The following is a 27,483-nucleotide window of genomic DNA, read 5'->3' on the forward strand; positions in this document are numbered from 1 at the left end:
AGGAAGGAATTAGGGTCACCTGGTCCAGCCCTAACTATATGCTTTATCAAGAAGGGACGTTTTTAACATAGTCTTAAAAGTACAGACGGTGTCTGTCACCCAAATCCAAACTGGGAGCTGGTTCCACAGGAGTTAAACACAAGTACAGCTCACTCAGAGAGCGGCTGATACGATACTATAAAGTCTTTAATATAAGGTGGAGCTCGATTATTCAACACCTTGTATGTGAGGAAAAAAAGATTGCAACATGTGGATGCTAACCGAATCAATGGAACTATTTTCTTAATTAATTACACTCTTTTTCTAAAATATTGCTCTGTTAATTCCCCCCAATTAAGATGATTTTATTAACTAAATAGAAGGAGAGTGATCAGCATAAAAACTTTATGAATGTACTTGTATTTAAATTTCCCCTTTAGCACTGCTGGATGAAGAATTTCCACCTGTTAAGAAGCCACCCAGACACCCTTTGCTGCTGTTAGTCTCCCTCCAGAAGGCGTCTGGCTGCTGGCTGCTTGATCCAGCTCTGCTGCTGCACTGAGACCAACGAGGAGGTGGAAAAGTCAAAGCCTGAAAAGGTGGGCTATTAAACAACAACACGTAAAAACAGGCACTTGACCATCAGTAGTGTGGTTATATTAAATATAAGAGAAAGAGAGAACATATAGAAATTAATATAGCCGCTACAGTGACCATCAAAACCATGAAAAAATATTGCTGTAAACAGTTTATTCTACGACACTGCGAAACAAACGATAGCGTAAAATGAAACGATAGATGTTTTTATATCGTCATCCGATATATATCGTTATATCGAACAGCCCTAAACATACTTGTCCTTAATGCTTCCTTATTCCAATGCATATCTTTCATTTTTTCAATTTATGTCATGTAAGTAAACAGCTGGGCACAATTTCCACTAACCAAAGGGACATCGTGGTCAGCCATCTCTCTCTCAGAGTGAGTGAAATCAAGGCCAGCAGAGGAAATGCAAAAGGCAGAGCATGCAGCCATTCGTGAGCTAATGGGCCCACCACTAGTAGAGCTTCCTTGTCCATCAGGGAGAAATACAGTGGACACTGCACTTTCTACCTAGAGGCAAACATGTTGACCTGTGGCTGGTCAAATCCTGCCCAGATTTGGGTCACCAGCTGTGGGTGCTGGGTGCCAGTGGACAGTAGTTCTCAGAATGTGAGTAGCTCTCAGTGACAACAGATGAATGCTGCTCCATATGGTCAGTTTAAAAGGCAACATGTGCAGGACAGCATGTGACAATTAAAAGCTACATTAGCTATTAGCAGTGCCTCATGGTTAAAGTAGCCATTCATTTTCCTTGAAGTTCTCCCTTCCCAATTCTGTCCATCTATGTTCTTACCATGCTGATTACACCTCCCTCTGTCTTTTCCTCACTCTCTTGTTGGGACTGCTGTCCCTCCTCCTGCACTTCTTCCTGGCTAGTGCTAGCAGCAGTGCAGCAGTCTCTTGTGACTGTGAGGGTTTTATATTAGTTGTTTCTGGGACTACTATTGACAGTGCAGCTGCTAACATGTCTGCACTTGAGATGAGAGATGATGAGATAGCCTTTATTTGTCAGTTTTAGGTCTTTTGCCCACAACCGAGATGACAGACCTTGCCGACCGTACATACAATACACAAACATCACATTGGGGAGACAGGTCAGGCTAGGTAGCGAGGAAAAAAAACATCGAAATGTGAAACACAAAAGGATAATACAGGAATGCACAGATATCAACACACCATAGCACAATAAACACAGACAAGCAACATGGGAAAGTGTTCCAGTGTGTACATCTGATCTGGGACCTTCTGGGATCTTCGACTGCGCCTCCAGCTGACCCGATGTCCACATCAGAGGGGAGGTAAGCGTTGGAGGTGGCGTTGGATCCGGGGTAGGGAGGGTGATGCGTCAGTGAGTACTTGTCAGTATCAGTATATGTATGTGTCCATAGTTCAGCTGAGACAGTGTCCTTCGCCCTGCCAGGCTAAGTAAACAGTCTTCCAGCCAACCCAGGTGGCCTTGCATGGAATGGGAAGGAACAGACTAAACACAGTCGTTATCAGGGTGTTTTTGTTCGGCTCCAGCCTTGAGCCCACAGCTGGCGCCGAAGGGGTAGCCGGATTATGATGATAATTTTTCTTTTGCAACAACTCATGAGAATTTCAAAGTTGTTCTTTAACACTCCGACACTGGTCTCTCAATCTCCCGTTGGAGAACCGCGAGCTTCCCCATGATGGTATCAAACTTACTGGTATTGTCAGTCTTTTGCTCAGAGAGCCGATTCTGAGAACTCACGACTGCAGTGAGCTGTTCTACGATGTAATCCAACTTTCGCTCAAAGGTGTTATTCTGAGCAGACCTCTCCTTGATGTAACCCAATATACGTTCAGAGGTGTTATTCTGAGTATTCACGGCATCTGTAAGCGTCTCCAAGGTCTTAACCATGCTCCTTTCAATGAGCCCGTTCTGAGAAGTCGCGCCTCGTCCCATTGTTTCAATCCCAGCGGGCAGCCTTGGGGGGGTTTGAACAGCCGGTTCCACTGTCTTAATTCTCCGATAGGCCAGGGCCAAGCCAGCTCCGATCAGCAAGAACCCTGTTATCATGGTTCTGAATAGGTAGATATCTTCAGCCACCTCGATCGACTGTCCCGCCAGGCACACGACCTTCCATTCCTGCCACCCGTCCATCGTGTATCCGGCAGGGAAAATCCCTCCAGGGCACTCGGGCTCTCCCGAGCTCAGACTTCTCGTTGAGAAAAGGGTGTCAATAGCATTCAGAGACCAGTTGATCAAATCCATAATTCTCTTTAGGTTTTAGAAACCGACTGTGAGAGAGTGTTCCAGGGAAAGTAATACAAAAAACACGAGACTAGACAGGGACATAAGCAGGGAAGATAAGGGAGAGGAGAAAAAGTGCGTCCGCCTCCTCCGAGAGCCAAAAGAAGAATGTAGTGTGTGTAGGTCTGATGTGCAGCAACCATTCAGGGAACCACTATGGCTACATCAACAAAGTAAAAAAAATTGACTCATCGGTCCTCAGTGTTATACCCCCAGTAGTAAAGATTATCACTTCAACTCTGAAGGGAGGAAATTATTCAGTGTGAAAAATGCTGCTTGTAATTTTAGCCAGGTGATGTGAGCACCCCTTTGAGGTGAGTCCCAGTAGTCCCACCCACTACTATGCTGCTGTGAGTGGCACCCCAGCCCATGAGACTTGCATCCGTGGTATCACCTTCCTCTCTGTGACAGCTGCTAGTGAAGCATCTGCAGCCATTGTCTGAATGAGAGATATCGTCCCACCTGAAACATGCCTGCGTGTGACAGCATTTTTCCCTCTGTGCCTACAGAGACACGCTCTGTATGAGGTGAAATTTAGAGATATTCCTATGAAAGATAAGGGCTGGGTTGGCTGCAGGACACTCTTCATAGTTTATAGTGAAACCCAGAGTCATCAGTAGATCCACTTTAACCTGCTCTTTTCTCAACGTTTCTCACTCTGATAGCAACAGCCATTCATCTATGTACGTTGCTATGCTGTTACCCCGCCTCTTTAGCAGGCCTATGAACGCCTCTATGCATTTCAAACATCCCTTTGGGCTGTGTGAGGGACCAAATGCCAGGACTAGTTACATGCACATTCTGCCCTGAAACACAAATCACAGGAATTTCCTGTGAGGCAGGAAAATGCAGATCTGAAAAAATGCTTTCTTCAGGTCTACTTATATAAAAGAATTGCCTGGGCACACTACAGGCAGCAGAATGGCATTTGTCTGCATATTATGCTATGAAAAGTCTCCATTCTTCATCTACATGGGGAACTTTCCAAATAAGTCATGAGAACATTGAAGATGTCACTGGATCTACCTGAGACAGCTGGAGTCCTGGTCATGTCACACACGTCACTGCTACACTGACACCGTACCCCTACTCACCTTCACGCTGTTGGATTGGCTACATTAATTTAGGACCCATGGCACACATTACCTGAGTCAATAGTTCTTTACATTAAACATGAAACCTTCACATTCATAAAGTTTTCTCCTTTTTCTTTATATTCACATTTTATGTAAATAAAACCACAACACAGAGTACTAACCACTGTGTAGTCACTGTTCATAAAGTAGGAGCGCAGCTAATTTGACCTCAGTGTTTGATTGTGTAGGTCTGTAAGCACAGTTTTCTGCAGGTTTGGTGTCAGTTTTAACTATTACATCATCTGTATGAAAAGTAGTGATGTCTCCTGTGTGTCGAAGCTTTGAAGCGCGTGTCGGTAATCTCGGGTAGTTTTGTAAAGCGCGTATCGAGGCTTGCTTTGATTACGTATGCAGTGACGTTCGAGGCCTCGCGGGCAGTCCGTACCACGTGACTGATTTAGGCTCTCTTTGGTTACTATGTGGATCTTTTTTCAGACAAACGTAAGTGACATAAGTGGTGCAATATTGATAGAGCTCACATGACTCCCTCCTGTTCGTATCCCAGAAATCCACCAGGATTTTAGTGCCTCATATACTGCACAGGTCATCGGCACACCTGTGAGATTCAGGACGACATGCTAAGCAGTGCTGTGTCACCGTCAATAATACACCATATTAATGCAAGGTACAATTACAGCTGGGCTCCGCCACGTTTTATTTTAACAGAGGAAATAAAATATGCAGAGCTAGCTGAGTTGGTTGAAATTCAGTTGTTACTTCAAGAGAATTTCATACAAGAATAATTGAAGATGAAATAGGTTATTAAAGCTGTCATCATTGCTTCACTCTGCTGTAACTCAGATTTGAAGAGGGGTTGTTTAGGCAACAACTCAGAGCACTAACTATACGATCACTGACGGTCACTTAGGTGATTTGTTATAAATGTGAAAACAGCTATGCAGGTTTAATGCAAGGAACTCTTTACTCAGTGTTTGGCATGGGTCCTAAATCAAGGAGGGGTAGTCTGTCAGTCACTCACTCCTCACCTGCATGGGAAACTTCCCAAACTGGAAGTTATCAGAAACATTGGAGACAATACTGAATCCACCAGAGACAGCTGGGACAGGTCCTGGTCATTGCCATACAGAAAAGAACGGATTTATTTCAGTTCAGTTCAAATCAATAAGGTGAAGAAAAAACAGAGACTGCATCTTATGTGTTTTCGATTCTATTCTAGTAGTTTTAGAATCCAATAACTACACAAACAATCATGGCAGTGAGGTGTGGAGGGCCAGGAGTGACAAAATGAATTAATTAAATATGCCATTAATTATTGAATTAAATGTTTCATTTTTTAATTCAATGCCCATTCACTTCACTAGTGTTTGTAGTTGTTGAGAAATGCCCACTGAAAGAATGGCCACCAGGGCAAGTGCCTGTAATCAGATTACAGTAACACGTTACTTGTAACGCATTACTGCCCATCTCTGTTGAGAACAAATAATGTAAATGAATAATAGTGTTCAAATTGTTTGTTAAAACTCTGCATATCTCAGAAAAACTAAAAATAAATTCAGCTTTCTTCACTCACTTCTTTACAATGCAGCCATCACAATCTTCTTTGATTGGTCGCTGCAGGATTGCCATTCTCCTCATGTTTAGTTTTTTTCCTATCAGTGTTTGAATTCCTTGACATAAATTTTTCAAAGTCACTTTTTGCTTTCACTAGCTTGTTTTTAGTGTCTCACTTTTGGATCTTCTGAACTCACTCTGATTAAAGTTGTTATTGTACTAATGTTATTCATGTGCAGCTGACTTCACAGCTGTATGTATTATTTTTTGCTTTTTTGCAACTTTTTGTAATATCTAAATGTTTAACCTGTTCAATAACATTTTTACTATTCAGTGATTATTATATATGATTATCACTTGGCTACGTGAACGTACATAAATCTGTTAAATCTCAGCGACACAAGCATGTCTTCATGCACACACACAGTTTCTACTCCCGTTCATTCAGGTTTATATTTACACCTTTTACAGGAAGAATGGACAGTCATTTGTTAGGATGCCTGGGTCGTTGACCCAGAGGTTTGAGTTTATTATATTATTTATCATTTCTAGTCTTTGGTTTCTTTGAGTTCGGTCTTATGGTTTATGCCTCTGTGTAATCCTTAGTTGCTGTCTCCCCTGTCTGCTATATCCCCGTGTCCAGTCAGTGTCTGTGTCTGACCTGGTCCCACGTCTCTGTTCCCTCTGTTGTAGTGCCTGCCTGTGAGTCTGTGTCTGTAAGTTCAGTCTGTGTTATGTTTCCTGTTTTACTTTGAAGGTCCATGTCTTATGTTAATGTATCTGGTTTTGCTTCCCCTGTTTCGTTAGGCCTGATTTGCCCCAGCTGTGTTTCCCTCCTGTTACTCATTCCCTGATTGCTCCCTCTGTGTATATAAGCCCTGTCTTTTCATCTGTCCGTGTTGTGATCTACCGTTTACTATGCTGTGTGTTCTGTCTGATTGCCTGAGTTTGTTTTTGGAGTGTCAGTTTTGTTACCTTTTTTGAGTTCAGCATTAAAGCTGCTTTGAGTTCACCTTTTGCCTCCGAGCGTCTGCACTTTGGGTCCATTCCTGCCTGCACACAGCCGTTTCATAACACCATCACTTTAAGGAAAAACAAAGAGAGAGAGAGAGAGAGTATGAGGTCAGTTTTTATAGAAATGCATAGATGTGTGTTGTACTTCTATTTGGCTTATTACTTTCTAATGCAGGGAAAAAAAACATTGGCAAAGAAACACCTACTACATAAATAGTTTGATTTGAAGTTGCTCTTTTGAGTCCTCTCTATTGACTCTGACATCCTGCTGTTAACAGTTTCATGGTATTGCTTTTTTTGCTTTAAACAAACCTCACAGGGTGGTAGAATATGTCTGCGGTGCAGAGGTCCTTGGATCGCCTCTCCGTTGTCTTTGTTGACAGCAATGAAGGCAGTGAAAGAACTGCTCACTCCTGGTTGGACACGGAGCTGCACCACCTTCTCCTTCACTCCTCCATCTTGCTGTCCTCTGAGCTCTCTCTCCTTCATCTCCAGGGAACGAATCAGAGTGCGAGCACCAAACCTGTGGACTGTTAATCTGCAGACAAGGAAGAAAACATTTACAGTCCTAATGTTTCCTGTTTTTGCTACATTAGTACATCACTCCACTCTATCCTTTTCAGAGGTGGAGGCTAATCCACCACTTGGTTAAGACTCACAATGATAACATGATTGAAGATAGCGGTCTACAGAGGATTAAAATCAAAATCAAATGTGAAAACCTGCTTCAGAGTTGAAATATGCCATTAACTCTGTTATCAAAGTTAGAGCTTTAATAATATAAATGATACAGGTATAACAAACCTTACTTGATATTACTGACACACACCTGAACTAGTTCGTCCTCTCTTCAGCTGCACTCAGTTAATTCAACTCAAAAATGTCAAATTCCAGCCATTTCCACTTCCTACTGGTGTCCTCAGGGACCTCTACCATTTCTTATCTGGCTACTTCCAATTGGTCATCTCTCCTACACATTTAATATCAATTTTCTCTGTTATGTTGATGACACCAAACTCTACTCGTCTTTAATGTGAAATGTTTATGTGGGAAATAAGTCAGCGGAGGTAGATGATGGTTTTACCATTGTTGTTTCTAATGAACAGACACATGAAAACAATCGCCTGCCCATCCCAAGTATGGTTATTTTAATTATAAGATAAAGTAAGAACCATCAGAAGATAAGACGGACCTACACATGCACATGGCACCTCGGCAACAGATTCTTCCTCCCCTCCCCACATAAACCTCACTATAACCATTTTCCTTTGCCACCTCTATCTTTCCTGTACAATTAGGAAATGACTTCACTGAGATGTGTTTAAGACTGAAGATAAATAGAATCAGGAAACTGTTTTCTGTAAATAGTCTCATTTTCCTCACAATCTGCTACCATCTGAAACTCAGCATATGTAAGGACATGATCAACAAAACAAACCCGTCTTTATTAAACTCTGTTGTACCCAGTGTCCTCTGGTTCTCAGAGGGATGACCTGCCAGGCTGTACTTCAGCGTCACACAGCCCTCTGCTGCCTCTGAGCTCTGACACAGAATTACAGTGTTAGAAGTCACATTAATTACTGTCATCAAATACCTAAACAACAACATGAGAGGCTGCTACTCCTACCTGTCCAGTGAACTGGGCATAAATCAGTGACCTCTGACCCTGGAAAAGTGTTGTGATTGGTGGAGAGAGGACAGTGACAGACACTTCCTTTGATAAATCCCATGTGACTGAGATGTCGACCACAGCTGGCTGCAGAGCAAATCGCAGCGACTGCATCTTCTGACAACAACAAGAATTAGAAAAATTATACATTTATGTTTTCTTGAAATTATGTCTTCTGTCCAAATATTAACACCATGTTGCCTTTTATGATAATTTTGATGACTTATTGTCTTACTTTTGGTTGCATCCTGTCAGCCCCTGTGATGAACTGAGCGTGACCTCCTCCTTCCTTGGCCATCCCATTGATGAGAGCAGAGCTGGCCCCTTCCCCAATCCCAAACGAGAAACACCTGCAACACAACAGCTGTTTTTAAGACACACAGGTTAAACAACTAATGTCCTCTGCATTAGTTGTGTTCCTCACGTGTTATGTTTTGTCAGGTTAAGTTATGTCATGCACTCCCAGTTTAGGTCATTCTTCCTAGTTTGAGTTTTTGTTTTATTTCTAGTGCTCATACAGGGAGTGCAGAATTATTAGGCAAGTTGTATTTTTGAGGAATAATTTTATTATTGAACAACAACCATGTTCTCAATGAACCCAAAAAACTCATTAATATCAAAGCTGAATGTTTTTGGAAGTAGTTTTTAGTTTGTTTGTAGTTTTAGCTATTTTAGGGGGATATCTGTGTGTGCAGGTGACTATTACTGTGCATAATTATTAGGCAACTTAACAAAAAACAAATATATACCCATTTCAATTATTTATTTTTACCAGTGAAACCAATATAACATCTCCACATTCACAAATATACATTTCTGACATTCAAAAACAAAACAAAAACAAATCAGCGACCAATATAGCCACCTTTCTTTGCAAGGACACTCAAAAGCCTGCCATCCATGGATTCTGTCAGTGTTTTGATCTGTTCACCATCAACATTGCGTGCAGCAGCAACCACAGCCTCCCAGACACTGTTCAGAGAGGTGTACTGTTTTCCCTCCTTGTAAATCTCACATTTGATGATGGACCACAGGTTCTCAATGGGGTTCAGATCAGGTGAACAAGGAGGCCATGTCATTAGTTTTTCTTCTTTTATACCCTTTCTTGCCAGCCACGCTGTGGAGTACTTGGACGTGTGTGATGGAGCATTGTCCTGCATGAAAATCATGTTTTTCTTGAAGGATGCAGACTTCTTCCTGTACCACTGCTTGAAGAAGGTGTCTTCCAGAAACTGGCAGTAGGACTGGGAGTTGAGCTTGACTCCATCCTCAACCCGAAAAGGCCCCACAAGCTCATCTTTGATGATACCAGCCCAAACCAGTACTCCACCTCCACCTTGCTGGTGTCTGAGTCGGACTGGAGCTCTCTGCCCTTTACCAATCCAGCCACGGGCCCATCCATCTGGCCCATCAAGACTCACTCTCATTTCATCAGTCCATAAAACCTTAGAAAAATCAGTCTTGAGATATTTCTTGGCCCAGTCTTGACGTTTCAGCTTGTGTGTCTTGTTCAGTGGTGGTCATCTTTCAGCCTTTCTTACCTTGGCCATGTCTCTGAGTATTGCACACCTTGTGCTTTTGGGCACTCCAGTGATGTTGCAGCTCTGAAATATGGCCAAACTGGTGGCAAGTGGCATCTTGGCAGCTGCACGCTTGACTTTTCTCAGTTCATGGGCAGTTATTTTGCGCCTTGGTTTTTCCACACGCTTCTTGCGACCCTGTTGACTATTTTGAATGAAACGCTTGATTGTTCGATGATCACGCTTCAGAAGCTTTGCAATTTTGAGACTGCTGCATCCCTCTGCAAGATATCTCACTATTTTTGACTTTTCTGAGCCCGTCAAGTCCTTCTTTTGACCCATTTTGCCAAAGGAAAGGAAGTTGCCTAATAATTATGCACACCTGATATACGGTGTTGATGTCATTAGACCACACCCCTTCTCATTACAGAGATGCACATCACCTAATATGCTTAATTGGTAGTAGGCTTTCGAGCCTATACAGCTTGGAGTAAGACAACATGCATGCAGAGGATGATGTGGACAAAATACTCATTTGCCTAATAATTCTGCACTCCCTGTATATTGTGTTTCTCAGTTTGCTTTTGCCAGTGAATAAAAGCTGCTGCCTTCAAGTTAAATACTCCATCTTAGGTTACGTTCACACTGCAGGCGAAAGCGCATCAAATCTGATTTTTTTGACTCTGTGCGACCCATATCCGATCATGCTATGACAGTGTGAACGGCACAAATCAGATGTTTTCAAATCCGATCTGGGTCACTTTCGTATGTGGTACTGAATCCGATACATATCCGATGTTTTAGAAAGCGACTGCTGTTTGAACGGTCATGTCACATTAAATCCGTCTTTTATGTCACTGACACAAGACAGACGCCAATTATCAGCGCCGGAGAAGATATTGCGAACGCTTCCGGGCCATCCAGTGTAGATGTCAGTGAAACTGTTGGGAAGACAGCATTGGAGAAACATGAACATTTTATTTGTACTGTATAATCTGCAGATTCTGACAGAAATCTGCAACTATCCTTTGAAGCACCGCTCCTCTCTAAAACAGCAATAAGGATCATTATTAGGTTATTTACATTATTATGTAAATAACAAAATAACTTAAAGCAAAAATTGGGAAACGTAAAGTCCGAAGTCTTTATATTAAGGCCATCAGTCAAACAATATTGTTTGCTCTGGGTCTAAACAGAGCGCGTTGTGTGTGACGTTTTCTTTTGCGCATGCGGGCCGCTTTGAGCGTTCACACTAGAGCACGTTTGCTGTCGCATTTTATTTGTAGTGTGAACGAGCAGACAAAAAAATCGGATTTGATCAAAAAATCGGAATTGAGCATTAAGACCTGCAGTGTGAACGTAGCCTTAGAGTCCTGCGTTTGGGTCCAACCACTACCTGCCACACAGCAAACCATGACAATAAGTGATTGATGGCTGTTTAGCACTGCCAAATTCTACATTGTAATTCAATGAGTTTCACTCATGCACTTTCAAAACTGCCTTTTAGAACCATAACATAGCAGCAGCTTACCTAAATGAGCTGTAAGTATTCTAGAAATGCATTATCTGGTGTAACTAGGGCAGATATCTTATTACACACTTACACACAAGTGACATCATTGACTGAAGCACAGTTTTATGGACTGAATCACTCACGAGAAGATGTGTTCATATCTGGACCCAAAACTGTAAATGTTGAAATAGCAACCCATTGGTAAGCTCTTCAACAGGAGCAGCAGAGTGTCCTTCAGGGAAGAGGGAGAAGATGATGAGGCCACTGTGTGAGAGGAACACTATGAAACACCACATTATGAATACCTTGGCACTGCTGATGCGAGTATTACTCATACTTCCAGATTGATCCAATAAGAACACGAAATCTCCACATGAAGCCATTGAAGACATCACCGACTGGGTGAACTCAGGGTACAGACTCACCATCACCACTGGATCACCCATCAGAGAGTCTGAAACACACGAAAAGGACAGAAAAATGTCAAGTTTAAATTTTTAATATTTTCCAACATGTTTATAATTGTGGTTTATATTCACTTATCGTGGTAATAAATGTCATGCTAATTCTGGGCTTTTATTGATTCTCTGAATTGTTTTTTTGAGCGTGAAATAAAACGATGTTTTTTTTTAATATTTACTTTCTCTAATTCACACAAAAATTATGCAAGCATGATGTTACCACCACCATGCTTGACAGCTGGTACAATGTTCTTAAGTTTGAAAGCCTCTCCTTTACTTCTCCAATACCTCTTATCATTATGGCCAAATAGCTCAATCCTTCTCTCATCTGACCGTAACTCTCTGGAAGGTATTTGCTTTGTCCACGTGGCCAGCTGCAGATTTCAGTCAAGTGTAAGGGGCTTCTTTGTTGGCACCCTCTCAGTCCACAGCTTCACCATGGACACTGACGCCCAGTGTGGACACTGAGGCCCAGTACAGTAACACTGGTGTTCCAGCAGTTTAAAGTTCATGTCACGCTTGAGAATTACTGATACTTGGGTTGTTCCTGAAGATCCTAACCAATTTCTTAAAATTGAGAGTTTTGGTCTTCTTTACAAACTTATTAAAGTGATGACACATCCATGTTTGAGCTTGATAATCTTTGTAGCTGTTTAGCTTATGTAAATCTAAAATTCTCCTCCTTAGATTTTCACTGGCTTTCTTTGATTTTTTCCATTGTTATGAGTATTGGTCAGTCCACCCATATGGAAAAGAAATAGTAAAAACTTATAAAAGACTTGCATAAGATGTGGCCTACTTCATATAGTGAATCATATAAGGCTTATATGAGTTACTCATGAAATTGGCCACTTTCTCATTACTTTCATATATTGTTTTAGTAAAGTATCCAAAACATACAAGTTTCATTTATATAGTTTTTCAAGGGATCTTATATCTGTTTTCACTCTTGTATGCTTTTCATACAAGTTTCACACGAGACAGATACAAACTTTATAAGATTTATATATATCTTTTCCATATGGGCAGTGAGTGCTGTCACAGTCTGTCAGTCTATCAGTTGTAATCAATCATGATCACTTAATCGCAATTCGAGTTATATTTTTCTGTACTTTTGTCACACTGGAAAATCATAAATATAGTTGTCAAAAAAAAAATCATGATCACAAATGAAAAGTTAACAGGCCTTGGCTTTGTCAAGCTAAAAGACATCGCAGAACCTTAAGCACCACTCACTAAAAGATTTAAGTGATTGCATGTACTTAAGCTGTCTATACAGTGGTATGAAAGAGTGTTTTCCCCTTCCTGAATTCATAGTTGTCTCATGTTAAGTTAAGTTAAGAGTTCAAGATTCAACAAGAGAAAAAGAAACTGGTCAAAAATGGCATTCACAGGAAAGTTCAAGGAGAAAACCACCATAGCTGAGAACATATTTATTATTACCTGCAAGGACTTTAAAGACTTTTCTGGGTCTGATATAAAAAGCAAAATGTCACTGGCATACAACAACAGTTTACGACAATCTCTCCCTAAACTAACACCTGGATAATTGGGCTCCCTACGAATAGCCACTGCCAGCGGCTCAAGGGCCAGAGCAAAAAGGAGTGGGGAGAGGGGATCCCCCTGCCTGTTCCTCTACCTAGTTCAAAAGATGGCCCTATTATTCCATTTGTAAGTACTCATGCCTTGGGGTGTACATATATAATCCGAATCCAGTTAATAAAGCTTTTAGTAAAACCGAAACACTCCAAAGTGGCGAATAGATATCTCCACTCGACTCTGTCGACATCCACCGAAATCGCAGCTATGGGAGAATGACTGTCCAGAACCGCCCACATAATGTCAATTAATCTCGTTGTGCTGGGAATTTTATATCGCCTCAGCTGGCTGGTTCCAGTTTGTGGGCAGCTGCACCGGACTGTGATCGAGGCTTTGGAAGATTATAACCAGCACAAGCTGTGGTTTGACTCATGGGGTGCAAGTCTTCCAGTCTGTGCTCTGTGTGCGTGCGTGTGTGTTGTTTCTGTTTTATTAAAGATTGAAAAGACTGATTTTGATTTTCCTCCCCATATGCAGCGACCTTGGGCTCAGTGTCCTTTTTAAAATTCTTTTAATGTGCTGTGTCGTGTGCTTTTATTTTCAGTGAACAGAGGACGTGCCAGTGGCCCTGGGACCTCAGGTGGTGGGTCATTTTCACACTTTTGTACAGCACTGGGTGCAGGCTGTAGTGATATTTCCGTGTGATTTTCTTTTGGGTCCACAGCTGCTGGTAAATCCTAGTTGGATGATTGTTTTATTGTAATTTAGGACACTGTCAACAACAACACTTCATTCAGTTTTCTTACTATTTTATTCTTTATTTTACTTCTATAATTACAAATAAAATTGTATTAATATTTGAGCCAGCCTGCCTCGGTGTGCATCCTTGAACTTGTGCGACCATCTCAAAACCATTTGAGATGTTGCTCAGGAAGAAGTAGGCAAGGAGTTAGCACGTAGATACTTAGAAGAACTGAAGGCTGTTGGAAGTAGTGTTAAAGCAGGTTTCTTGAGTGTTATTCAGAGTGAGGTCAAAGAAGCTCAACATTACTCTGAGACTCCTGAAACACAGCCCAGGAAGGTGACATATGTCTCCATGACACTGTAGCTAGTGATCATGATGAACCTACTGATTGTACACAGACCCACAGTGCGTCTGCTAGTGTGTGGTGAACCCTGTTAATATCGACCCACCTCAGATTCAGAAGCTTGTTGCTGAGCATGCTATCAGAAATGAGACAACAACCTTGTGGTCTACACAAACCAGACTGCGCACCTTCTCTGGCCGCACTCCGAGGCCCACTAGAGAGGTAGACTATGAAACATGGCGCACACAAGTGGATCTTCTCCTCTGTGATTCTCCTTTAATGATGCACTAAAGGTTAGGAACATTCTTGAAACTTTGCTCAGTGCAGCAGCAGATATCGTTAAGCGTTTTGATGTGAGCTCACCTGTCAGAGCTTATTTTAGGCAGCTTGATTCTGCTTTTAGTGTTGTAGAGAACAGAGAAGAGTTATTTGCAGCCTTTCTCAGCTCCAATCAGAATAGTGGAGAAAAGCCCTCAGCATATTTGAACACACTCCATAGCCTCCTTACTCAAGCTATTTCTAGAGGGGCAGTCTCTGTTGAAACCTTGAGCAACAACATGCTCAGACAGTTCAATAGAGGCTGCTGGGATGAGTCTCATCATGGCTCTCCAGCTAGAGAACAAAAAACCCCCGAGTCCATCAGCATTTTCAGAAGTCCTCCTCGTGTTAAGAACTGAGGAAGGTGCTAGATCTGCAAAGCTAGGCTAAAATATCTTTGTTCTACAAAAGCAGCTGTACATGCCCACTCCATTTTTGATGTACCCTCCTATGATGATGAGCCTGTTCCAATACAGACTACAAAACAGAGCGAGGCATCTAAGCTTGAAAGGAGAGTGGATGAGGTTGCAAAGCAAGCAGACAAACTGAGCCAAAGGTCCAAGAATCCTCCTCCTGACAGTGAGCTTAGTGCAGCGTTAAAACAGAGACAAGAAGAAACTGTTAAACTTCAAAATAAGAAAAATGAGTTGCCTAAGCTACTGAGAGCTCGCTCAGAACTAAAAATGTTAAAGAAAATAACAGTGATGGCAAAGATTGCTTAATGGCAAGAAACAGCAGTGCCAGGAGACCTGTTAAGGTTCCCTCTATGCCAAAAGTGTGATTCTCCTTTAGATGTGGTGAAGAAGCCTATTGCTGCTCGATGTCCAAATGAACCTAACCAGAAAAATGTTGAGTTAAAGGCAAAGCAAGAAAGGTTCCAGCCCAACAGGTTACTGAGCCTTTTACTTTAAACTTGTAGCAGCTCCTATTGTGGGAGACGCAGGAGCTGAGACCAGCGTCAGCATATATTTGACCACAGCATTGGTGTTCAGAGCAAAATAAATAGTTGGGTTTAAGTCATTCACAGTTTAGACTAAAATCTAAACACTCTCCTTTACAAATAACTGTTAAAAAAAAAAACCTCCAAGCAACTAGTTGAGCATGTAATTTATGGAGTGCCAAGAATGCTAAAATAAATAAACAATCATTAAATAATAAGAATAATGAGTGCATCATTAAATTCATTAAATCTCATAAGTTAAATTGGAAATAAAAGTATTAAATATATAATTAAAATGTTAATTCATTTAAAACCAACTCATTCATTTTTAGGAAAAATGTATTATTATTTTTTTCCATGTTTACTGTGATGCACTGCATGATGAATTTATTTCATCCGTCAACCTCACCCATCAGAGTTAGGGGGCGGGGCTAACAATGAAACGGTTAAAACGCTGCTTTAGTCCAGAGTCGATTCCTTTAGATGGCATCTCTCAGTACCAAGTAAAGAGATCGTACATGCATACTTGCTAGTTCTTATTTGGCACGTTCGCTCACGAGTCCAGACTTCTGAAGATGAGAGGACACAGCTGACAGGGAGACGGCAGCATCATCTGCCCTTCACTGTGTACTTAAACAACTACCACAGACCTTCCACGGCACAAGAAAGACTGAGTGGACCGACAGTAACAAGTATCAACAACAAAGTTGGCCATCAGATTTCTTGCAGTGATGTAATAAATGATTTTCCCTCTAAAAAAGCTGGAAAACAAAAATGTTAAGAGGAGGATGGAGTATTGAGGAAAAACAAAAGTCAAATGTTTGGATTCCAATCATTCATTTTCAAATGTAATTCTTCCTGTTTTTACCAAAGAGTTTACACAGTTTTACAGTTTTCAGAACAAATTATTCTACTTAATTATTCGACTGATTTACAAATCATGTTCCCTTATTGCACCTACCTCTATGAATTTACAGTACTGAAGCATTTCTCTGATATTTTTTGTGTTTTATTTAGTAGTTAGAACTTAAAACATATGAACTAGGTACTGTTTTATTTAAGGGATTTTTTCTTTGTTGTTGCACATTGCTCTTACAGTTTATTTAAAACTAGAAATAATAAAGCAGTTGACGTGTTTCAGGCTGTGACTTTTAGTATCTGTTGGTACTTCATCACTTTGAATAAGTGTAAGTCAACACCAGGCCGCACTTTCAGCACTTTCAGCACTTTCAGTCTTTCCATTAAACAAATAAACAACAATCCATTATTTTCACCATTAAACAATAAAATATGCTTCTTGACTCCTTGATGCAGGTGCCCACCTACGACCTGGTTTATTAATACTAAGCTAAAGAGGAAAGCAACTCACTGTAGTTCTCACAGCTCAGGACAAGCAGACACCTGATGTTGAGTGACTGAATGGAACTAAAACAAGAATTCATAATTATGTTTGTCTGCCATGAACACGTGATGATAAAACTCTGCATATGCAGTCAGGAGACTGATGACCTGTGAAATGAGCTGTTAGAAATGTGCAGATATGTGTAAACATTGATCAGCATTTACCATCCAGGATGGAGCAAAACTTCTGACCTGCATGTATGAGAACCTTTAATCACATCATCTTTGTAGTGAAATAGCTGATGACTCATTAAACGTTTCCATGTAATTTATCCACAGTGAAAAATATTCACTTTGCTGGATCTGAAAATCACGTGTTCATTTCATTAGACACTAGCAATGCTATTAAACTGGACCTTATCATTATCATATAGCACTAAATGTGAAACTGAGTCATATCATAACAATCTATATATGTAATATGTGTTTGCCTGAATCTTCCAGCACAAACAGAAAGAGGAGCTGTTGTCTGAGTATCAATGCAAATACACACCAGAAATCGTTCAGTAAAGAAAAATTTAATAAATGAAAGCTGGTGAGAGGGTCTTTGATGTTTCTCTTTGGATCCTCCTTCCATCCATTTCTTCAGCTTATCCAATTCAAGACTGGAGCCATCCCAGCTGTTATGGGGCCAGAGGCGGGGGTACAACCTGGACAGGTCAGTCTAACACAGAGAAACAGACGACCATTCACACTCACATTCAACCTAACTGCATCTCTCTGGACTGTGGGATGAAGCTGGAGTACCTGGAGGGAACCACAAAGGCCCGAGGACTGTCTTGCTCTCAGGTGACGGCCGTTCACGCTGCTCTGAACACTCAGTTGTCTTTGGATCATCCTGTTGTTTGTCTCCCAGTGTCGTTACTGCTCCGCTCCTTTCAAAGACAAACACCAAATAACACCAAATGAGAGTGAATCACTTCAGAACAACGTGAACACTCCTGGTTATTGTGAGCAAACGTCATAACAAGATGAATATATTTACCATTTTACTGAGGGAAAATCTTCTGTGTGGAGTTTCTTCTCATCTTGGCTCTTTTTCCTGACATTTAGAAACAAGAGGCAGAAAAGAAAGAATAAAAGTTAAAACCTCAACAATTCTTTTAATGTTTGGGATATTTTAGAAACAACCTTAAACACTATTTACTACTTACCACTTTGTTCATTCTTGCTGACGTTCACTCTCCTCATCTTCTCTCTAAAGGACAAATGACAGTAAAGAGGGAATCATTTTAGTAACTTTATCAACCAGGTGAGCAGAATTTTAGATCTTTATCAATATTCTGATTAAAAGCAGAGTGAATACTTATCTTTTTACGAGAAAGGGTTCAATCCGTCCTGTCTTAGGTCTTAATGTCACCTTGGCTCCTCTCTGTTTTCTCTGAAAAACAAAAGACAAATGGGAAGAAAAAAATTAGTAAATGATTTCAGCAACTAGAGGAAGTGTTCACTGAGGAGGAGCTGTCATAATAATATAAAATCAATATATACTTATCTTTTTTTTAATGAGAGTTTACAGAGCACGCTGGCTTCGCTCCTCCCTCCGCTCCTCTCTGAAAGTTAACTGGATAAAGGATAATAACAATTAATAACATCATCAAAACAGACAAACCTGAAAGAATTGCTGATCAGAGCTGTGACAGAGTCACAGATTAGTTGGATGTATACTTATCTTTCACAATGAGAGGGTTTGCATAGACGTCTCTTCAGGTCTTTTTATTGTTTTCTCTCTGCAGAGGAAAGTGATGAGACTGATGAGGAAATACCAAATACAAAGACTGACAAAGGGAACTGAAAAAGTCAAACCAAAACCTATACTGGGGGAAAACTGTAGGAAACAGAACTACTGAGGCAAGGAAACACGAGGGGACGGAGACTAACACTCTGACAAGGGACAAAGGGAGACTGACACAATATTTACACACAGGAGGCTGATTATGGGAACTAAGGACACATAGAAACACAGCTGAACCGAATAAGAAATGAACAACAAGTCGAAACAAACTCTAATGACAGTTCAACAAGTTTCTAAACACAACAAATAACTTTCAGGATGTTTCAACAATGTGTAAAATGAGTTCTTATCTTTTTTTGTGAGAGGGCCTTCAATGTTTCTCTTTGGATCCTCCTTCCATCCATTTCTTCTGCTTAACCAATTCAAGATTGGAGCCATCCCAGCTGTGGGCCAGAGGCGGGGGTACAACCTGGACAGGTCAGTCTAACACAGAGAAACAGACAACCATTCACACTCACATTCAACCTAACTGCATCTCTCTTGACTGTGGGATGAAGCTGGAGTACCTGGAGGGAACCACAAAGGCCCGAGGACTGTCTTGCTCTCAGGTGACGGCCGTTCACGCTGCTGTGAAGACCCTCAGTTGTCTTTGGATCAAATAACACCAAATGAGAGTGAATCACTTCAGAAACACTCCTGGTTATTGTGAGCAAACGTCATAACAAGATGAATATATTTACCATTTTACTGAGGGAAAATCTTCTGTGTGGTGTTTCTTCGCAGCGTGACTCTTTTTCCTGACTTTTAGAAACAAGAGGCAGAAAAGAAAGAATAAAAGTTAAAACCTCGACGATTTATAAATATTTTAGGACACTATTTTAGAAACAACCTTAAGCACTATTTACTACTTACCACTTTGTTCAGGCTTGCTGACGTTCGACATGCTTCACTGTATATTATAATCTCAAGCGCTTCCTTGCTGGAGTCGGGCTCCGGATGCTTCTCTCTTCCTCCGGAGCCTTCCTCTTAGCACGCTTTGCCGACATATTTAGAAAACGGCAGAGCACCGAAGTGAGAACTCTGCCGTCCGCGCTGTAGTCTGTTATTCTCCAGCGGTTCGTCATCTCAGTGTCCTCTGTTCGGTAAACAGTGGAGATGACTCTGGTGACGGGGAGGCCGTCGACAGTCAGGGTGCGGACACAGTTCCTCCGATCTGCCTTCAGCACAGCAAGATCCGCTTTCTCTGGAAGAACTGGAGTCAGGAAGCGTGGATGAGAGCTGGAGCCCGCAGGCGGCAGCATCATGCCAGCTGGTGAGTCCGTAGGAGGAGAAGGAGTGGTGTTCTCTCTCTGGCTCTGCCTCACATGGACAAATGGTGTCGTCACCTGGTCCTGGTGGAACAATCCTTTAAAAGGTATGTAAGGAAAGTCCTTGGACCCAGTCACCAGGTTATGGTAAAGAGTGAGGACCAGGTGGGACATGGAGTCCAGATGGCTGCTGCTCAGTTCACGGTTCCTCAAGTTAATGACGACCATCTGAGGTGCAGTGATTGGACTCACCAGCTCAGCTACGAGAAAGCAAAGCGTGCATCTACGTTAATCATGTGATCACACAAATTAAAGCCTGAATTTAAATTGTCCAGACATGGCTTTACATCATCATAAGCTCTTCCACACACAAACAGTAAGAAGCTCCCAGCAGAACTCATTGTTTATGAAAGCCTTCACATTTTTTGGTAAAAGTTTTCATGTGGTGTAAGGCTGCATGGACTTTCACTGAGGTTTTAATACGCATTCACATTAAGGAGTAATATCTTCATATTAGTTGAGCATCGATATTTTGAGAATAAAGGTGAGAAACCTCCCACCTCCTTATTGCAGGCACACACTGTTTCAATCTCAAACTCATCCAGCGACTCTGTGAACTTTTAAAACTCCATTCTCCAGCTTTACACATTCACAATCTATGAAACTTTCACGTATAACTCAGCGCCAGCAGCCCAAACATGTCAACTCAAACCCTCTACATGCAAAAACGGGCCCGCGCGCTGACGTCAGCGTCCTCCAATGCCTTACGTCGTTTCCAGGGCGCGTGCATTCAACTGTTTTTTTTTTCAGCAATTAAAAAAAAACATGGCGCCATCTTTATAGTGTACTGGCACATGTTAAAATTGATGTTACTCAAGTATGAAACATCTCATCCTAAATGTTAACACTCATGAAGTCCTACTTCCAAACAATAAAAGACAAAAATCTAAGTTGTATTTGTTTGCTAGCACTCTGACATATTAGCCTGCTGTACTCACCGTAGCGTTGATCTATCACCTCCTCAATGAAAACGGAGAGCAGGTGCATCTCGCGACTGAAGTTTGTAGAAGTCATTTTGCAAATCCTTCTTGAAGATTTTCAAACGTTAGCTGTAGTTTGAAAAATCCGAGTTTTCACAGCACTATGGGAAAAAGCTCCTGTTTGCGCTCAAACGTGAAACCCGAATTCCAATTTTGCCTCCTGCTTTTATACCTGCACTCAAACACGTCATCATCACCATGACTCCCAGTGTCACCGAAAATCAATTTTATTTATTTAAAATAAAGTTCGTCTAATTATCATAGTTTTTAAAATATATATATATTTCTCATTTTATTTTACTGTTTTATTCATCCTTTTTAAAAAATATATTGCCAAACTTTGTCGTTTTAATTCTTTAAAAAAATCATTAATTCACCAGTTTACAAAAATGAAGATCGATATCTGAAATTTAAATTAATAAATAAATAATTACAATTGATAATGGACTTTTAGCATTAAAGAATAGTTTTTCAATGCGCTTTAAATGTTATCAGAGCCGATGTTGTGCCAAAAAGTGATCGCAGTCCAAAAAGTGATTTACGGTATTGAAACGTTTGTTTGTGTCATGACATTTGTAAACAGTTGATGTTTAAGGTGCAGTTCAAGTGGAAGCCAGAGGAGGGTGGCGTTGTGCGCATAATACAAAGTGATGGCGAAACCTAAAAGACGGTGTCATGTCTGCTCCCTGAAGCAATCTCATAACAGTTTCATTCTATTTCAAGCCAGTTAGCACATTTCTGTTATGAAGTGCAATCATTTTTTGGCAGTAAACTTTTAAATCCTTTTATTATGAATATCACATTCTCAGATTTTCAAGAGAGACCAGACCAATAGGGCAGCAGAAATCACAAAATTAAATAAATAAATAACAGTTTTATAAAGTTTAAAACAGTAAAAAAAAAAAAAGACTGGAATGATTATGATGTATAACACAGAATATGTACAATAACAGAGTTATAAACACACCTAGAAAACACGTGATACTTTTATTTCATCTATAACCTCTGTGCAAATTTTGTTGACTGCAAAGTGTTTATGAATATGTTTTTAAAAGCTGGTTATCTGACTGTCAGTTAATAGCAATTAAAAAGAAAGCTGATTTTTATTATTCCTAAATGGAAAAAGTCCATTATGAATTTTTGTTATGAATTTCATTTATCAATCCACCTCCTCACTGCTCTTTCCCGGTGCAGCAGCCAGAGCTGGATCAAGCAGCCAGATGGCTTCTGGAGGAAGACTAACTGCAACAAAGGGTCTCTGGGAGGCTGCTCAGGCACAGCAGCTGAAAAATCAAAGATGAAATAAAACCTGGACCTGATCATGGTGCTGGATGAGACAAAAAGTCTAGATGATAAACCAGTGTATGAATTGGTAACACTGATTATGATGATCATGTTTAGGTGGAAACTAGCGAGCTAACTTCCTGCTAACCTCTAACTCAGTTAAATTGAATAAATTCTGTTTTCATGGATGCCTGGACGTTAAACTTAATTGTTAAACTTGGTAAAGCAGCAACGCTGATCATTTTATTAAAGATGAAAGAAGTTAGACCGTTTTTAGCTCTCAGTGATCCCTCAGTGTTCGTTTGACTTTAGGACCTGAAGCTGACTGAGTTTTGGACCCAGATTACTCCGCGAGGCTCCTGACTACGGTGACTGTAATGCTCTGACAATCCATCAAGCCCTGAGGCTTCATAGCTCACCAAAGTTGTAGTAAAACATGTTTTGACAGATTTTTGAGAACCCTGTACCACATAAAATCAGTTCAAGGTCAGTAAGCACAACCAGAATTCATAAATAAGGTGCACCGGATTATAAGGCGCACTGTCGATTTTTGAAAAAATTAAAAGATTTTAAGTGCACCTTATAGTGCAGAAAATATGGCAGCTTTTCACTTACACATTTTTGAACCACTCATTCATAGAAATAGTTTCCAGTCAAAGATCTGGACAGATCCACCAAGTTCACAGTATTTTTACCATTTTCTGCAGTGCAGAAAAAAACCCTGAAAACATCACACCTCTGAAGTAACACATTGTGATTCATGTACAAACAACACACAATTATTGTAGGTTCTTCAAAGCCTCCTTATATTCAACATTTGGGTAGGTGGTGCTATACATGCCCTCACAGCACCGGCACATCAATCATCCTATTTTCACCTTGTCACCTTCATTAAGCTGCTCTCTTTCCTCTGATTAATCGTTAGTGCTGATTCGCCACAGAAGGCCCACCGCATGCATGGGGGATACCGTGGGCCAGGGCTGTGGCATCTAATGTCTGGTTGTCAGTGTCCTGTGGAACAACAAGCGATTGTCCTAAAATCAGATGTCCCAGCAGATTGATCTAGTTTGCCATGCTGGCAAAATTGTCCACTCTCAAAATCCCAGTTACCCTGTTGCAAGTCTATTGCAAGACCAACACACCAAGACAAACAGCCATTTATGCTTTTTACACAGACAGCCGATTTAACCAGGGAACTTGACACAGATGTATTTTTTTTCTATCCTCTGTTAAATAATTCTTGTAGAATTATTTAACTAGAAGAATTGTTGTCCCACACATTAAAGTTTCAAATCAGTGAAAAAGCAATCGTGCCAAAGAAATGTCATGTGTTTGTTTAAGATGACTGCAATTATGGTATTAACAGAAAACACACGTCTGTCTCTTTTCTTTTCTGTTTAGTGTTTCACTTACCTTCTAAACTCACCAAGTACTTGCACAATCCTGAGGTTTTTAGAAAAGAACATCCAAGATTAAATAAGGAGGAGATACAGACATTAAAACTAACCTTTATTACTATGATACAAAACAATATCAATGAAGTTGTTAAAAGTGGTACTTCTTACACACACACACACACACACACACACACACACTCACACTCAGCTCATTACAAGTGTTTAAAAGTGTGAGTTGTCTGAAAAACTAAAGAAAGAAAAACACAAAAATGTTACAATACAAAAGTTGGAACTTTATTAACACCCAGAAATACAAACTGATGGGTTGATAAATATCAAGAAGACAGTACATTTCACATAAAGACTGTGCATCATTTTAAGATGAAAAAATGCAATATGGGGTCAACCAGAGGATTAATAATCAAAACTAAGGGATTCTGATATTAATGCTGCACCGCCTCGAATCTCACTATAAGTTACATCTGTTGAACTGACTTCTTGCTAGCATTTCCAAGGAAGTCAAGATGAAAAAAATAAAACCTAAAAAAAGAGGGTCCAATACATTTAACAGGAATTTGTCAAAAAGAACAACAAAAGTACTGTTTTACTTTTGACCCTGTAACTCAGTTATTAGTTTGAAGCTAAACTTTTGTATGTCTTCATAAAATACTGTAAAGCTTTTGACTCTTAGGGAGTCAGGAGCTACATGACAGATGTTATTTTGAATGACTTGGATATTTGCTGTTTACCAACCGTAAGTCTGCACAACAGAAATATTGTTCTCAAACACATTAAAATACACAAGTGAAAGATGATATCTGTAATGCATAAAACTGTAAGCAAAGCAAAACAGTTTATGTGAAAAACTGTAAAATATAATTTCAGTGTTCTTTTTACATTTCATAAGAGTAAAATCCTTGTAGGAGTAAATGTATCCAAGCTTCTGACAGATGTGACAGATGTTTAACTTATTGTTGTTTACTTGTAGTGTACAATAAATAATCAAAAACACAGGATTATTCTGCAACGCTTCATTACTCATTAATGTTACAAATGTTGAAAGGTAAAAGTGTTCAATAAAATCCTAAATATTGCAAAATGCTGTAAGAACTCAGTTCTTCTTTCGCTGCTTTAGGACACATCCCATTATATTGACTACTGTACACACACTACTTAATATTTAAGATACAAAAAATACTGGTTTCTGTGCATGCATCTGCAGTGAAGGTGTGTGTTGTTTTGCCATGCAGCTTTTACTTACTTAGGCGCAATCAAGCACTCTTCTTCATTTTGTCTACCATGAAGTCAAGCCAAAAAAAAGAAGAAAAGAAAAACGATTTTTCTGGTATGAAGTATAACAGTTCCCTGAACTACCTCTGATAGTGTCCTCATCATGATAATATTCCCTTTATTTATGATTAGTTATCTTTATCTTCAGAGGTGTGGGTGACAGTTTTAGTGTTTGCTTTAAAAAACAAAAACAAAAAACAAGAAAAACTCAAAACAAAAACTTGAAATATATATATTCTATATACATATATAGAGATGCTCACTCCTGATTGGACACTGAGCTGCACCACCTTCTCCTTCACTCCTCCACCTTGCTGTCCTCTGTGCTCTCTCTCCTCCATCTCCAGAAAACAAATCAGAATCTGAGCACCAAACCTGTGGACTGTTAGTCTGCAGATAAGAAGGAAAACACACAGAATTCTCATGTTTGCCATTTTTCATACCGTATTATTATAGTATATTAGTTTATCAGTCCAACAGATTTATTTTCCCAAATGGATCATTACAGCTTTTGCCACACTGGTCCACTTGATTGTCAAAGTGTATTAGCGCTTTATTATTTCTTTCTTTTCTTTACTTTGAAATTATTACAATCAGAACGGACAGGACTGGGGGATGGGAAAGAGAAAGATGAAGAAAAGAGAAGTTGGGAAGATGCTCAACAGAAGGAGATGCAAGGCAAAAAAATAGGAGAAGAGAGACACAGAGATAAGAGAAAATTGGAATCTGTTTGATCACCTGCTGGAAAAATAAAAACAAGCCAAAAAAAAGGGAAATAACACAGTAGCGAAACCACAGCAACAACCAACATAAGCACAAGTTATAGTAAATAATAAATATCTCCACATCCCGGAAGGGGCCTGATCGAGCCACAGGGGCCACCAGGAGTGAGCCAGTACATACCCATACCCAGCTTCTCCTCTCAGCCCTTCTGCCCAAAATGGCGAACAGAGAAAAGGGGTGTGAAGACCCCATAACTCACTCTGCCCACTCATTTGTGATGTTGCTGTCTGCTGTTCTAAAGTACATTTAAAACATGGGAGGGGTCTACTACTACTACTACTACTGTTACTGCTACTAACACTACTACCAATAATAATAATACATTTACTTTAAAAGCGCCTTTCAAGACACTCAAGGACACTTAACAACAGAATAAAACACAAAGTAGAATAATGACAAATGGTAAATGGCCTGTACTTGTATAGCGCTTTACTTAGTCCCTAAGGACCCCAAAGTACATTACACTACATTCAGTCATCCACCCATTCACACACTGGTGATGGTAAGCTACATTGTAGCCACAGCTGCCCTGGGGCGCACTGACAGAGGCGAGGCTGCCGGACACTGGCGCCACCGGGCCCTCTGACCACCACCAGTAGGCAACGGGTGAAGTGTCTTGCCCAAGGACACAACGACCGAGACTGTCGGAGCCGGGGCTCGAACCAGCAGCCTTCCGATTACAAGACAAACTGCCAACTGTTGAGCCACAATCGCCACAAAACAAAGAACTATAAAAAAAAACAGGTTCACAGTGAATATGCAGACTTGAACAGACAGGTTTTAAGTTGAGATTTAAACTGGGGGAGAGAACCAATGTGTCTTATATCTGAGGAAAGAGAGTTCAACTGAAAGCTCTGCTTCCCATGGTGCTGTGGCACAAAGAAAGCACAGCAAGTTGGATAGAAGAAGAAGATCAAACTGAGTGAGCAGTTGAGCTAGTGGTTAATAGGTCAGAAAAGTAAGGAGGAGCAAGGTTATGAAGGGCCTTGAAGGTGAGCAGAAGAAGCTTGTGTACTATTTCACGGAGAGCCAGTGAAGTTCCTGAAGGATAGGGATGATGTGCTGGTAGGAGGGGCTACTGGTAATAATGCGGGCAGCGAAGTTTTGAACCAGTTGAAGCTTGTGGAGGGATTTCTGGGAGAGACCATGCAAGAGACAATTACAATAGTCAATGTGAGAAGTAACAAGACTGAACAAGAATGGATGCACACTGGGTGGAAAGTGAAGGACGTAATTGGTTAATGTTGTGTAGATGGAAATAAACAGAGGGTGTGAGATCACTGATGTGAGATTTATAGGATGGTGTCATCCTAAACAGGTTACTAAGGGTCTTAACCTGAGGTGAAGGAAAAACTGGAGTTTTCAATAGTGAGAGTGAAATGATTTGCCTTCAGCAGGTTGGATTTACTGCCGATAAGAAGGATGTCAGTTTCATCCTAATTGAGCTTAAGAAAATTAGAGCTGAACCAGGATTTTAATTACAATAAGCTTTCTGTAAGAAAGTATTGGAAGGTGGGAGGGAGGAGTCAGGCCTGCAGGAGAGATATAACTGGGTGTCATCAGCAAAACAGTGAAATTTGAAGATCAAATTCTGGAAAATGGTACCAAGAGGGAGGATGTATATTATGAAGAGGGCCTAAGACTGAACCTTGGTGTACACCAGAAGTGACTGGGAACAG

General features: G+C 40.5%; 2 protein-coding genes and 1 long non-coding RNA gene across 4 annotated transcripts in view; all 3 read right to left on the minus strand.

The window, feature by feature from the left end:
* Positions 1-457: 457 nt before the first annotated feature.
* Positions 458-7,226, minus strand: LOC146374088 (uncharacterized). The gene is made up of 3 exons (XR_014802265.1): positions 6,832-7,226; positions 6,481-6,587; positions 458-537 (listed from the first exon to the last, which is right to left on the minus strand). It is a non-coding gene; the product is annotated as an uncharacterized LOC146374088 (long non-coding RNA).
* Positions 7,227-8,168: 942 nt separating this feature from the next.
* LOC146374089 (von Willebrand factor A domain-containing protein 5A-like) overlaps positions 8,169-27,483 on the minus strand; it is a 42,204-nt gene continuing 22,889 nt past the window's right edge. The window contains exons 7-10 of the transcript XR_014802264.1: positions 11,527-11,675; positions 11,365-11,453; positions 8,424-8,538; positions 8,169-8,305 (exon numbers count right to left, since the gene is read on the minus strand). The gene's annotated coding sequence lies outside the window, so the exon portion shown is untranslated. The remainder of the gene's footprint in view (positions 8,306-8,423; positions 8,539-11,364; positions 11,454-11,526; positions 11,676-27,483) is intronic.
* On the minus strand, positions 16,388-21,184 carry LOC146374090 (uncharacterized). 2 transcript variants are annotated; one of them, XM_084951562.1, is made up of 9 exons: positions 21,009-21,184; positions 19,616-20,270; positions 19,444-19,504; positions 19,270-19,350; positions 18,275-19,186; positions 18,123-18,162; positions 17,954-18,010; positions 17,716-17,843; positions 16,388-17,632 (listed from the first exon to the last, which is right to left on the minus strand). In XM_084951562.1, exons 1-2 carry the CDS (start codon positions 21,082-21,084, stop codon positions 19,660-19,662), a joined length of 687 nt encoding a protein of 228 aa, XP_084807688.1. In that variant the 5' UTR covers positions 21,085-21,184; the 3' UTR covers positions 16,388-17,632; positions 17,716-17,843; positions 17,954-18,010; positions 18,123-18,162; positions 18,275-19,186; positions 19,270-19,350; positions 19,444-19,504; positions 19,616-19,659. The 2 variants fall into 2 exon arrangements, with proteins under 2 accessions (XP_084807688.1, XP_084807687.1); XM_084951561.1 differs by having other exon boundaries at positions 18,123-19,186.

This window comes from Perissodus microlepis, chromosome 14 (genome assembly GCF_051167445.1).
Source record: "Perissodus microlepis isolate ML-2025 ecotype Zambia chromosome 14, ASM5116744v1, whole genome shotgun sequence".
In the NCBI taxonomy this organism is placed as follows: Eukaryota; Metazoa; Chordata; class Actinopteri; order Cichliformes; family Cichlidae; genus Perissodus; species Perissodus microlepis.

What these genes read in the sequence shown, in the direction of transcription:
- LOC146374090 (XM_084951562.1), bottom strand. Translation starts at nt 21,084, where the DNA reads ATGACTTCTACAAACTTCAGTCGCGAGATGCACCTGCTCTCCGTTTTC. An exon ending in GGTGATAGATCAACGCTACG is followed by an intron (nt 20,271 to 21,008) that starts GTGAGTACAGCA and finishes GCTTTCTCGTAG; the next exon opens with CTGAGCTGGTGAGTCCAATC.